General features: G+C 45.0%; 1 protein-coding gene across 3 annotated transcripts in view; it reads right to left on the reverse strand.

The window, feature by feature from the left end:
- LOC110513606 (kalirin) overlaps positions 1-15,000 on the reverse strand; it is a 72,457-nt gene that overhangs the window by 8,410 nt on the left and 49,047 nt on the right. For all 3 annotated transcript variants that reach the window (XR_005052492.1, XR_005052491.1, XM_036982253.1), the window contains exon 34: positions 14,697-14,949. Coding sequence is in view for 1 of the 3 variants with exons in the window: in XM_036982253.1 (XP_036838148.1) it covers positions 14,697-14,949 (253 nt within the window). In the remaining 2 variants the exon portion in view is untranslated. The remainder of the gene's footprint in view (positions 1-14,696; positions 14,950-15,000) is intronic.

Raw genomic sequence — 15,000 nt, forward strand, 5'->3', positions numbered from 1 at the left:
GACCTACACTATACAGTGTATTCTTGAGAAGACCTACACTATACAGTGTATTATTGAGAAGACCTACACTATACAGTGTAGTCTTGAGAAGACCTACACTATACAGTGCATTCTTGAGAAGACCTACACTATAAAGTGTGTTCTTGAGAAGACCTACACTATACAGTGTATTCTTGAGAAGACCCACACTATACAGTGCATTCTTGAGAAGACCTACACTATACAGTGCATTCTTGAGAAGACCTACACTATACAGTGTGTTCTTGAGAAGACCTACACTATACAGTGTATTCGGAAAGTGTTCAGACCCCTTCACTTTTTCCACATTTTCTTACTTTACAGCCTTATTCTAAAAAGGATGACATAATTTTTTCTCTCGTCAATCTACACACAATAACCCATAATGACAAAGCAAAAACAGGGTTTTGAAATTTTTGCTAATGTATTAAAAATAAAAAAAACAGAAATATTATATAAATATAAAAACAGTAAGTATTCAGACCCTTTGCTATGAGATTTGAAATTGAGCTCAGGTGCATCCTGTTTCCATTGATCATGTTTCTACAACCTGATTGTAGTCCAAAAGTGGGAAATTCAATTGATTGGACAGCATTTGGAATGGCACACACCTATCTATGTAAGGTCCCACAGTTGACAGTGCATGTCAGAGCAAGGAAATGTCTATAGAGCACCGAGACGGGATTGTGTCGAGGCACAGATCTGGGGAAGGGTACCAAAACATTCCTGCAGCATTGAAGGTCCCAAAAGAAGGGAGACACGTCGCCGTTCATCACGGAAGTCGAAAGCGGCGTCCTCCACTTTCTGAGCCCTCTGCGGTGACGGGATTCCTGAATGGGCTGCCGACATCGAATAGCTTCACTGCGCCGGAGCCAGTTGTCCCGGGACCATCTTCTCATGGAGCGTGGGAGGCTCCTTCCGTATCGGCCAACGTTGTGATGGCATCGCCAGGGTCTAAGGCGGGTTCTGCTTCACTGTGGTTACGGTGGGCTCTAGGGTATTGGACTTATCAGAAGTCATGCCCTTCTGGCTGTTGTCATCAAACATTGGAAAGGTTCTTGGTGAACTAAATTGGTGTGAAGACAATATTAGCATTACATGTAAGTCAGTTTTCACCATCTCTTCTGGCCACTGTGAGACTTCCACATGTATCTGAAAGTGGTGACATGCCTAATGGTGCTCACCGGAGAAATGTCATTGCTATTCCTACTTTGTTTTATTTTCCTAATAGGTATAATTCAATCTTTGAGTCTCCTGTTGTTCTGAAATCTCTAAGTAATCTGACTATTATTGAAACTCTGTGATTTTAAATGCAGAAAAGGTTTGACATTTTTACATCTTAACATTCATAGTTTATTACCTAAAATTGATAATGTCATGATCTGGGCCTCTCAGGCAGACCCTGATATTTTATTTTTGATCTGAAACCTGGTTAAAACTTCTTCGGGATAGGGGGCAGTATTTTCACGTCCGGATGAAAAGCGTGCCCAAAGTAAACTGCCTGTTACTCAGGCCCAAGATATGCATATGCATGGTAGTATTGGATACAAAACACTCTAAAGTTTCTAAAACTGTTAAAATAATGTCTGTGAGTATAACATAACTGATTTGACAGGCAAAACCCCGAGCACAATCCATCCAGGGACATTTTTTTTAAGTCATTGTGTTTTCCAATGCTTTTCTATGGGAAACCTGATTTATTAGGGCCCAGATTGCAGTTCCTGTGGCTTCCACTAGATGTCAACAGTCTTTAGAAATTGTTCAATATTTTTATTTTGAGAAATGAAGAAGTAGTGCTAATTCATTCCATGTGTCACTCAGAAGGTCTCTAGTATTTTGGTGAGCGTAAACAAGAGCGCGCTCTGTGTTGTTTTTCTTCGGTATTGGAAACTGTTTATCCCGTCTTAAATTTGATTGATTATTTACATTTTAGGATACCTGAGGTTGGATTAAAAACGTTGTTTGAAATGTTTGGACCAAGTTTACAGGTAACTTATTAGATACTTTGTAGTCATGTTGGGCCAGTTGGAACCGGTGTATTTCTGAATCAAACCCGCCAAATAAATTGACATTTTGGAGATATAAAGAAGGAATTTATCGAACAAAACGACCATTCATTGTGTCACTGAGACATTTGGGATTGCAAAAAGATGAAAATTGTCAAAGGAAAGGCATTTATTATATCATTATTTCTGACTTGTGTCGCACCTGCCTGGTTGAAAAATGATTTTCATGTTTTTGTATGCAGGGCGCTGTTCTCAGATAATCAAATGGTGTGCTTTCGCCATAAAGCCTTTTAGAAATCTGACACAGCAGCTGGATTAACAAGAAGTTAAGCTTTATTTTGATGTATTACACTTATATTTTCGTGAATGTTGAATATTTATATTTCTGTAGTTTGAATTTGGCGCTCTGCAATTACACCGGATGTTGTCAAATCTATCCCGCTAACGGGATTGGCGCTTTAAGGGACCCCTAAGAGGTTTTAACTGATAAAAACCTGGACTCTGAGGTTGCTATGGATGGTTACCATGTGTTTAGCGCTGATAGGAAAGACAAAGGGGGTGATGTTGCTATTTACACAAAGAATATTATTTCTGTGTCTCTGTTAAAGGCTACCTCCCATCCTAAACAATTTGAATTGTTGGCTTTAAGTCTTCAGTTGGGTTCAAACTAAAATATAACAGTTATAGAATCTATGGTCCACCCTCTGCCAAGAAATGTGTACTAAATTAACTCACTGATTTATTTGCCATTTTTACTACCACAGAGGTGTTAATTTCAGGAAATTTTAATATTGCATGGGGAACGCAGGAGGCTGACTATTTACAAGATTTTTGTACTAATCTAAATTTGACCCAGCTGATTACAAAGCCTACACGTCCAAACTTAAAAAATGGACTTTGATTGACCTCAAATTTACAAATACTCCAGAGAAATATGCTGGGAGTGGAGTGTTTGCTTTGGATATTAGTGACCACTGTCCCATTGTATGTGTCAAGGATATACGGATGCCTCGATCCAAACCTTGTTTTATCAACAAGAGGGATTTTAAACATTTCAATGAACATGTTGCATCTACACCTGACCCAGAGTTGGCTCTGAATCCCTTCTCAAATGTTTCAACTGTATTGTAGATAAACATGCCCCCTTTAAAAAACGGAGAATTAAAAATAGGTCTTGCCCTTGGTTCAGTCCAGAGCTATCTGAAGTCATACACAACAGAGGTGCTGCCTGAGCCAAAGCTAGATTCACAGACTCTTGCCCAGACTGGCAGTCTTTCAGGCGATTGAGAAATCTGTGTGTAAAACTAGTTAAAAAGCTAAATCAGATTATTATGTTGATACACTATCTGAATGTTCAGCTACATTTTGGAAAGCTGTTAAATCACTGAAGGGTTGTGTCTCCTCTTGTCACGACATCCGCCGAAGTCGGGTCCTCTTCTTGTTCGGGCGGCGCTCGGCGTCGCCGGTCTTCTAGCCATCATCGATCCACTTTTCATTTTCCATGTGTTTTGTCTTTGTAACGGTCGTCGTATGAAGGAGAAGAGGAGGCGCAGCGTGGTAAATGTCCATATTTAATAGAACAAACTGAACAAGACAAAATACAAAAATAACAAAGTGAAATAACAAACCGAAACAGTTCCTTGTGGAACACACAGACACAGGAAACAATCACCCACAACTCAAAAGTGAAACCAGGCTACCTAAGTATGGTTCTCAATCAGGGACACCGATAAACAGCTGCCTCTGATTGAGAACCATACCAGGCCAAACACAGAATCCCAAATTATAGAAAAAGGAACATAGACTGCCCACCCCAACCCAAGCCATGACCATACTAAAACAAAGACAAAACAAAGGAACTAAGGTCAGAAAGTGACAGTCTTGTTTTTGCTCACACCTGGTTTCAATTCCCTCAATTACTTGTTGTATATTTAACCCTCTATTCCCCCCATGTCTTTGTGTGGGATTGTTTATTGTAAGTACATGTGCACGTTTTCTCTGGTGCGCGACGGGTTTTGTACCCATTTGTTTGTTGTCCTGGTTTCCGGTGCTTTTATGAATAAAACTGCTCCGTTGATTACCCAGTTTTGCCCTCTTGCGTCTGACTTCCCTGCCACCGGTTACACACTCCCTTACACCTCTTCTCTCCCCCATGAAATTCATTTAGATTCTGGCCCTACTACTGACAAAATTGATATCATTAATGTATTTAATCACCATTGTATATCAGCGATATACATATCTTTGAATGTATTTCAAAGCCATCTCTTGAAAAGAGTCGTTTGGATGTTGATGGTGAAAAACTATTGTATGATACTGAAAATGCTGGTCAGGAGTTTTCTTTTCAGAAATTCCCTGATAAAGAGGTCCTGGATGATTCGCTAACATTAGACAATAAAAAAATCCACAGGGGCTGATCATTTGGAGCCTGATCTGCTTAAGTGTGCAGCTTCCTTTATTGCTGCCTCGGTAGCGCACATTTTCATGAACATTGTTATCAGGAAGTATTCCAAAAGCATGTAGATCTGCATATGTGCTGCCACTGTATAAGGATACAAAGGATCTGGACAACTATCGCCCCATAAGGGAGGGTACAAAGGATCTGGACAACTATCGCCCCATAAGGGTGAGGGTACAAAGGATCTGGACAACTATCGCCGTATAAGGGTGGGGGTACAAAGGATCTGGACAACTATCGCCCCATAAGGGTGAGGGTACAAAGGATCTGGACAACTATCGCCCCATAAGGGTGAGGATACAAAGGATCTGGACAACTATCGCCCCATAAGGGTGGAGATACAAAGGATCTGGACAACTATCGCCCCATAAGGGTGAGGATACAAAGGATCTGGACAACTATCGCCCCATAAGGGTGAGGATACAAAGGATCTGGACAACTATCGCCCCATAAGGGTGAGGATACAAAGGATACAAAGGATCTGGACAACTATCGCCCCATAAGGGTGGGGATACAAAGGATCTGGACAACTATCGCCCCATAAGGGTGAGGGTACAAAGGATCTGGACAACTATCGCCCCATAAGGGTGAGGGTACAAAGGATCTGGACAACTATCGCCGTATAAGGGTGGGGGTACAAAGGATCTGGACAACTATCGCCCCATAAGGGTGGGGATACAAAGGATCTGGACAACTATCGCCCCATAAGGGTGAGGATACAAAGGATCTGGACAACTATCGCCCCATAAGGGTGAGGGTACAAAGGATCTGGACAACTATCGCCCCATAAGGGTGAGGATACAAAGGATCTGGACAACTATCGCCCCATAAGGGTGAGGGTACAAAGGATCTGGACAACTATCGCCGTATAAGGGTGAGGGTACAAAGGATCTGGACAACTATCGCCCCATAAGGGTGAGGGTAAAAAGGATCTGGACAACTATCGCCCCATAAGGGTGAGGGTACAAAGGATCTGGACAACTATCGCCGTATAAGGGTGAGGGTAAAAAGGATCTGGACAACTATCGCCCCATAAGGGTGAGGGTACAAAGGATCTGGACAACTATCGCCGTATAAGGGTGAGGGTACAAAGGATCTGGACAACTATCGCCCCATAAGGGTGGGGGTACAAAGGATCTGGACAACTATCGCCCCATAAGGGTGAGGATACAAAGGATCTGGACAACTATCGCCCCATAAGGGTGGGGGTACAAAGGATACAAAGGATCTGGACAACTATCGCCCCATAAGGGTGGGGGTACGAAGGATCTGGACAACTATCGCCCCATAAGGGTGAGGATACAAAGGATACAAAGGATCTGGACAACTATCGCCCCATAAGGGTGAGGATACAAAGGATCTGGACAACTATCGCCCCATAAGGGTGGGGGTACAAAGGATCTGGACAACTATCGCCCCATAAGGGGGGGGATACAAAGGATCTGGACAACTATCGCCGTATAAGGGTGGGGGTACAAAGGATACAAAGGATCTGGACAACTATCGCCCCATAAGGGTGAGGATACAAAGGATCTGGACAACTATCGCCCCATAAGGGTGAGGATACAAAGGATACAAAGGATCTGGACAACTATCGCCCCATAAGGGTGGGGGTACGAAGGATCTGGACAACTATCGCCCCATAAGGGTGAGGATACAAAGGATACAAAGGATCTGGACAACTATCGCCCCATAAGGGTGAGGATACAAAGGATCTGGACAACTATCGCCCCATAAGGGTGAGGATACAAAGGATACAAAGGATCTGGACAACTATCGCCCCATAAGGGTGGGGGTACAAAGGATCTGGACAACTATCGCCCCATAAGGGTGGGGGTACAAAGGATCTGGACAACTATCGCCCCATAAGGGTGAGGATACAAAGGATACAAAGGATCTGGACAACTATCGCCCCATAAGGGTGAGGATACAAAGGATCTGGACAACTATCGCCCCATAAGGGTGAGGATACAAAGGATACAAAGGATCTGGACAACTATCGCCCCATAAGGGTGGGGGTACAAAGGATCTGGACAACTATCGCCCCATAAGGGTGGGGGTACAAAGGATCTGGACAACTATCGCCCCATAAGGGTGAGGATACAAAGGATCTGGACAACTATCGCCGTATAAGGGGGGGATACAAAGGATCTGGACAACTATCGCCCCATAAGGGTGAGGATACAAAGGATCTGGACAACTATCGCCCCATAAGGGTGAGGGTACAAAGGATCTGGACAACTATCGCCCCATAAGGGTGAGGATACAAAGGATCTGGACAACTATCGCCCCATAAGGGTGAGGGTACAAAGGATCTGGACAACTATCGCCGTATAAGGGTGAGGGTACAAAGGATCTGGACAACTATCGCCCCATAAGGGTGAGGGTAAAAAGGATCTGGACAACTATCGCCCCATAAGGGTGAGGGTACAAAGGATCTGGACAACTATCGCCGTATAAGGGTGAGGGTAAAAAGGATCTGGACAACTATCGCCCCATAAGGGTGAGGGTACAAAGGATCTGGACAACTATCGCCGTATAAGGGTGAGGGTACAAAGGATCTGGACAACTATCGCCCCATAAGGGTGGGGGTACAAAGGATCTGGACAACTATCGCCCCATAAGGGTGAGGATACAAAGGATCTGGACAACTATCGCCCCATAAGGGTGGGGGTACAAAGGATACAAAGGATCTGGACAACTATCGCCCCATAAGGGTGGGGGTACGAAGGATCTGGACAACTATCGCCCCATAAGGGTGAGGATACAAAGGATACAAAGGATCTGGACAACTATCGCCCCATAAGGGTGAGGATACAAAGGATCTGGACAACTATCGCCCCATAAGGGTGGGGGTACAAAGGATCTGGACAACTATCGCCCCATAAGGGGGGGGATACAAAGGATCTGGACAACTATCGCCGTATAAGGGTGGGGGTACAAAGGATACAAAGGATCTGGACAACTATCGCCCCATAAGGGTGAGGATACAAAGGATCTGGACAACTATCGCCCCATAAGGGTGAGGATACAAAGGATACAAAGGATCTGGACAACTATCGCCCCATAAGGGTGGGGGTACGAAGGATCTGGACAACTATCGCCCCATAAGGGTGAGGATACAAAGGATACAAAGGATCTGGACAACTATCGCCCCATAAGGGTGAGGATACAAAGGATCTGGACAACTATCGCCCCATAAGGGTGAGGATACAAAGGATACAAAGGATCTGGACAACTATCGCCCCATAAGGGTGGGGGTACAAAGGATCTGGACAACTATCGCCCCATAAGGGTGAGGATACAAAGGATACAAAGGATCTGGACAACTATCGCCCCATAAGGGTGAGGATACAAAGGATCTGGACAACTATCGCCCCATAAGGGTGAGGATACAAAGGATACAAAGGATCTGGACAACTATCGCCCCATAAGGGTGGGGGTACAAAGGATCTGGACAACTATCGCCCCATAAGGGTGGGGGTACAAAGGATCTGGACAACTATCGCCCCATAAGGGTGAGGATACAAAGGATCTGGACAACTATCGCCGTATAAGGGGGGGATACAAAGGATCTGGACAACTATCGCCCCATAAGGGTGAGGATACAAAGGATCTGGACAACTATCGCCCCATAAGGGTGAGGATACAAAGGATACAAAGGATCTGGACAACTATCGCCCCATAAGGGTGAGGATACAAAGGATCTGGACAACTATCGCCCCATAAGGGTGGGGGTACAAAGGATCTGGACAACTATCGCCCCATAAGGGTGAGGATACAAAGGATCTGGACAACTATCGCCGTATAAGGGGGGGATACAAAGGATCTGGACAACTATCGCCCCATAAGGGTGAGGGTACAAAGGATCTGGACAACTATCGCCCCATAAGGGTGGGGATACAAAGGATCTGGACAACTATCGCCCCATAAGGGGGGGATACAAAGGATCTGGACAACTATCGCCCCATAAGGGTGGGGATACAAAGGATCTGGACAACTATCGCCCCATAAGGGTGGGGATGCAAAGGATCTGGACAACTATCGCCACATAAGGGTGGAGATACAAAGGATCTGGACAACTATCGCCCCATAAGGGTGGGGATGCAAAGGATCTGGACAACTATCGCCCCATAAGGGTGAGGATACAAAGGATCTGGACAACTAGGGCCCCATTTCAAGACTACCTTGTTTAGCTAAGATTATTGAATCCTTGGTTAATGCACAACTTCGTTCCTTTTAATCTGATAATTGTATTCTTAATATAAACCAATCAGGGTTTAGGCCTGGGGATAGTACTACCACAGCAGCCACGCTAGTTGTTAATGATCTTGTCATTGGATGCTAAAAAGATCTGTGCGTCCTTCTTTATTGACCCGTCAAAGGGGTTTGACACTGTTGATCATTCTGTTTTGCTGAAGTTATCAAGAATAGGCCTGGGATATACAGCCTGTCTATGGTTTCAGAATTATCTTAGCGACAGAACTCAGGCCATCTTGACAGACGGGTTTAAATCTAAATTTCATTATTAAATGGTAGAAGTTTAGAACAGCCAAGACGCTTCCTAGAGCTGGCCGCCCGGCCAAACTGAGCGATCAGGGGAGAAGGGCCTCGGTCACGGAGGTGACCAAGAACCTGATGGTCTCTCTGACAGAGCTCCAGAGTTCCTCTGTGGAGATGGGAGAACCTTCCAGAAGGACAACCATCTCTGCAACACTCCACCAATCAGGCATTTATGGTAGAGTGGCCAGATGGAAAACACTCCTCAGTAAAATGTACCTGACAACCCACTTGGAGTTTACCAAAAGGCACCTAAAGGACCCTCAGACCTTGAGAAACAGATTCTCTGGTCTGATGAAACCAAGATTTGTCCTGAATGCCAAGTGTCACATCTGGAGGAAACCAGGCACCACTCATCACTTGGCATGTGGTGGCAGCGTCATGCTGTGGGGATGTTTTTCAGCATCAGGGACTAGGAGACTAGTCAGGATCGGGAAATATGAACGGAGCAAAGTATTAGAGAGGTCCTTGATAAAAACCTGCTCCAAAGCGCTCAGGACCTCAGACTGGGGAGAAGGTTCACCTTCCAACAGGACAATGACCCTAAGTACACAGCCAAGACAACGCAGGAGTGGCCCAGCCAGAGCCTGAACTTGAACCCAATCGAACATCTCTGTAGAGACCTGAACATTGCTGTGGACGCTCCCCATCCAACCTGACAGAGCTTGAGAGGATCTGCAGAGAAGAATGGGAGAAACTCCCCAAATACAGGTGTGCCAATCTTGTAGCGTTATACCCAAGAAGACTCAAGGCTGTAATCGCTGCCAAAGGTGCTTCAACAAAGTACTGAGTAGAACAGTACTGGGTCTTAATACTTATGGAAATTTGATATTTCAAAAAAAAATATATTATACATTTTAAAAATTCTACAAACCTGTTTTTGCTTTGTCATTATGGGGTATTGTGTGTAGATTGATTAGGTGGAAAAACTATTTAATTCATTTTAGAATGAGGCTGTAACGTAACAAAATGTGGAAAAAGTGAAGGGGTCTGAATACTTTCTGAAAACACTGTATATACAAACTTTAGTTTAAATGAGTGGATTTGGCTATTTCAGCCACACCAGTTGCTGATGGGTGTATAAAATTGAACACACAGCCATGCAATCTACATAGACAAACATCGGCAGTAGAATGGCCTTAATGAAGAGCTCAATGACTATCAACGTGGCACAGTCATAGGATGCCACCTATCCAACAAGTTATTGTGAAGTGGAAATGTCTAGCAGCAACAATGGCTCAGCAGCGAAGTGCTAGGCCACACAAACTCACAGAACGGGACTGCCAAGTGGTGAAGCGCGTAGCGCGTATAAATCGTCTGTCCTCGGTCGCAACACTCACTACCGAGTTCCAAACTGCCTCTGGAAGCAACGTCAGCTCAAGAACTGTTCGTCGGTGGCTTTATGAAATGGGTTTACATGGCTGAGCAGCCGCACACAAGCCTAAGATCACCCTGCGCAAAGCGTCGTCTGGAATGGTGTAAAGCTCGACGCCATTGGACTCTGGAGCAGTGGAAACGTGTTCTCTAGAGTGATGAATCACGCTTCACCATCTGGCAGTCTGAAAGACGAATCTGGGTTTGGCGGATGCCAGGAGAATGCCACCTGTCCGAATGCATATTGCCAACTGTAAAGTTTGGTGGAGGAGGAATGGTTTGGGTTAGGCACCTTAGTTCCAGTGAAGGGAAATAACGCTACAGCATATAATGACATTCTAGACGACTCTTTGCTTCCAACTTTGTGGCAACAGTTTGGGGACGGCGCTTTCCTGTTTCAGCATGACAATGCCCCCGTGCACAAAGCAATGTCCATACAGAAATGGTTTGTCGAGATCCATGTGGAAGAATTTGACTGGCCTGTACAGAGCCCTGACCTCAACCCCATCGAACACCTTTGGGATGAATTGGAACGCCGACTGCAAGCCAGGCCTAATCACCCAACATCAGTGCCCGACCTCACTAATGCGCTTGTGGCTGAATGGAAGCAAGTCCCCACAGCAATGTTCTAACATCTAGTGGAAAGCCTTCCCAGAAGAGTGGAGGCTGGTATAGCAGCAAACTGGGGACCAACTCCATATTAATGCCCACGATTTTGGAATGTAGTGTACCCCCAACCCCCTCCTAAAGATATAGGTTTTGAAAGGAATATCTCTCAAAGTATTGTAAGTGTGTTGTTGTTCGATAGGACTGTAGGAGGGAAGAGAAATGGTGGGAAGAAGGGAGGGTGGAGGGAGAGAGAGAGAGGTAGTGAGGGAAGTACAGCATGCTGGGTTGTCAAAAACTGCAAGAGGGAGAAAAGGTGGGAGAGAGACTGAGAGAGAAGTAGGGAGGAGGAAAGGAGAGAGGGAGGAAAGGTGGGAGAGAGAGTGAGAGAGAAGGAGGGAGGAGGAAAGGAGAGAGGGAGAAAAGATGGGAGAGAGAGTGAGAGAGAAAGAGGGAGGAGGAAAGGAGAGAGGGGGGAAAGGTGGGAGAGAGAGTGAGAGAGAAGGAGGGAGGAGGAAAGGAGAGAGGGAGGAAAGTGCAGGCTTTGGGGGGATGGCAGTTCCCTTTCTCAGGTAAACTTCCTCTGAGACAACAAACCCCAGACCACAGGAACTCTTGGTTTCTGTATGACTGACCCAACCGCACACACAGAAACAACAAACACACAAAGCCCAAGGATAAGTGTGTGTGTGTTTCCGGGTGGGTGGGTGAACGTATCTGGAGCAATTTCAGCAGAAATGAGTGAGCAAAACCGGACTAACTAGTTTAACCTGAATAACTAGTCTAGTAGCCAAACAGACATGGACACAGACAGAGGCAGAGAGATGGAGTGAAGGAATTTCAGGTATGGCCACCAAATATGTGTGTGTATGTGTGTTGTAAATGGGATATGTTAGAAGATCATAATTATTAATACATTCTCCTGGCCTGGCAAAACATCAGCTTATGTGTCCATGTTGCTCCTACAATCCCTCTCTCTCTCTACCTCTCTCTCTACCTCTCTCCCTCGCTCTCTGTCTGTCTTTCTATCTCTACCTCTCTCTCTCTCTCTCTCTCTCTCTCTCTCTCCCTCTCTGTCTGTCTTTCTATCTCTACCTCTCTCTACCTCTCTCTCTACCTCTCTCCCTCCCTCTCTGTCTGTCTTTCTATCTCTACCTCTCTCTCTCTACCTCTCCCTCTCTCTCTCTACCTCTCTCTCTACCTCTCTCTCTACCTCTCTGTCTGTCTTTCTATCTCTACCTCTCTCTCTACCTCTCTCTCTACCTCTCTCTCTACCTCTCTCCCTCCCTCTCTCTCTACCTCTCTGTCTGTCTTTCTATCTCTACCTCTCTCTATGTCTGTCTTTCTATCTCTACCTCTCTCTCTCTCTACCTCTCTCTCTCTCTCTCCCTCCCTCTCTGTCTTTCTATCTCTACCTCTCTCTCTCTCTCTACCTCTCTCCCTCCCTCTCTGTCCGTCTTTCTATCTCTACCTCTCTCTCTCTACCTCTCTCCCTCCCTCTCTGTCTGTCTTTCTCTCTCTCTCTCTACCTCTCTCTGTCTTTCTATCTCCCACTCTATCTAACAACTACCTCAACTACAGCTATACTACCACACACACACACACACACACACACACACACACACACACACACACACACACACACACACACACACACACACACACACACACACACACACACACACACACACACACACACACACACACAGTCACTCACCTGTCTCATCAATCTCTCCCAGGATCCAACCCCAAACCCTGGAGCAAGAGCAACAGCCTCTCCCCCTGCGCATGCCTCCCCCCTACCACATTACCCAGACAGAGAGACAGACAGAGAGGAGGGATAGAGGTTCCTCTCCTAACTCCAGACTGAAACTCAACTCAACTCTGAGATCTAAACTGTTTAAAAAGGCGGAGTTAGAGCTGAACAGTTCTAAGGAAAGAGGCGGGATTAAGTTAGATAACTAGCGAATTAAGTGAAATGATTGAGAGACATTGTGTGTGAATGTGTGTCCGTGTGATCATGTTGTTAATGTGTGTTCCACTCTAAAGAAGGACACTGCAGTTTTCACCTGCTGTGCTTCTACTAGTATTGTTTCCCATGCCGTACACACGTACATACACACACACACACACACACACACACACACACACACACACACACACACGCAGGATGTGTGTGTTGGATTTTAACTTTAGTGTCAATGTTTGACAGTCAGGTCAATGTATAAACCTCTGAATGGCACCTGTGGCTTTACCTTTACCCTTGTGTGTGTGTGTGTGTGTATGCGTGTGTGTGTGTACTGTATGTGCGTGTTCTCAGGTCAGGCAGGAATTCTTTATTCTGACCTGCCACAACAAACTGGAGATTAAAACTGGTACGATAGTTACCCAGCTGGTAAGTTTCTACACACACACACACACACACACACACACACACACACACACACACACACACACACACACACACACACACACACACACACACACACACACACAGAGGGAGTCCCATAAGTGAGTTTCAGGGACTACACTAAACTGTATTTATAATGCAGAGGTAAAATATTAAAGATTGAAGACTGTTTGTTTGGGTGAACGCCCGTCAGACTGAATTACCATCATCTAAAGTTCCTTTCTGTTTCTGCTCTTTTCTTCAATTCTCTTGTTGCCTGCCTTCTCTCTCTCTTTGTCTGGAGTCACAAAACACTCCTTACGCAAAAACTTAAGAAAAAAAAAAAGTTCCGAAGATTTGCAATTCCTCAACAATATCTTAATGATTTTCTTACGAACTTCTTAAATATCTTCTTACAAATCTTCTTAATAAGATGTTTGTTGCTAGGCAACCATCTTAGCTCGCTATATATCTAGCAGTGGCAATCATGTTAGCATATTTCTTACTGAGATTACTGTTCTAAAACATGTTCTTGGGTTTAAAATAATCAATACTGAAACTTTCAGATGAGGTTTGTGAGTGAATTAAACATGTTCCTTTGCTTTCATGAGCTTTTTCTCTCACTGTCCTGAGTTGAAGACAAAGGGTTTAGCTGTCTTGGAATGAACAACATTTACAATAACTTTATTTTCAAGAATCAAATTTCTTCTTAACTTTTTACTTCAGGAGAAACATAAGAAATTGCGCAAGAACATTTCCAATGACCTTTTTGAGGAACAGCAAGTTTGCTTAACTTTCTTCTTAAGCCTATCGTTAAGGAACAAATGGCAGTTAAGAAGAAATGTCTTCTTAAGAAGGTTTTGTGAATCTGGGCCCTGACTTGCTACGTATATCAAATGTAAATGTTCATGGAGAATTTTAATGAAAGTTCAGAGTCATGCACGTCAGCATTTTGGCAGTTGAGAAGGTTCTTGAGTGGGATGTTGAAATGTCCTCTAGATTAAACAGGAAATTAACAGCAGCAGAGAGGAAGTGACCCAAGAACAATAATATCACTTCCTATTTGAAGGCCGCCAGACTGGACTGACACAGGTCTCCATAACAACCAGAGATGGAGTTGTGTTTCTGAGCCTCCAAGAGTGAGAAAGTACCTCTGCAGAACTCACCAAGGTAAAACCACTAAGAATTCAGCTAAAACAACAAACACAAAGTATCAAAATTATTTTCCTAATGGAGCTCCCCATACGTTCCCACGCATTCCACCCCAGAACTCTGTCAGTCTCACCTTTCCCAGCGGTGGTGGCAGGCATCAAGCCATCCATGTCAGCGCTGTGGGAGTGGGAAAGGCAGAGGGCAGTCATGGGTACCAAACCCTCCTGTGGGGGGGTGTGGTCTGTGGTCCTGACCAGACACCAGCCAGATCGCTCACTGGACCGCTCCACTAGCTCCACGGTCTGACCGCAACGAATACTCAGCTCCTCAGCCCCGCCCGCCGAGAAGTCCAAAAGGACCACGGTCAACTCACAGCCACCGGACAGCTAGAGAGGAGGGGGAGAGATGGCAGAGAAAGAGAAAGAGAGAGAGGGGAG

The sequence above is a fragment of the Oncorhynchus mykiss genome, chromosome 7 (assembly GCF_013265735.2).
Source record: "Oncorhynchus mykiss isolate Arlee chromosome 7, USDA_OmykA_1.1, whole genome shotgun sequence".
In the NCBI taxonomy this organism is placed as follows: Eukaryota; Metazoa; Chordata; class Actinopteri; order Salmoniformes; family Salmonidae; genus Oncorhynchus; species Oncorhynchus mykiss.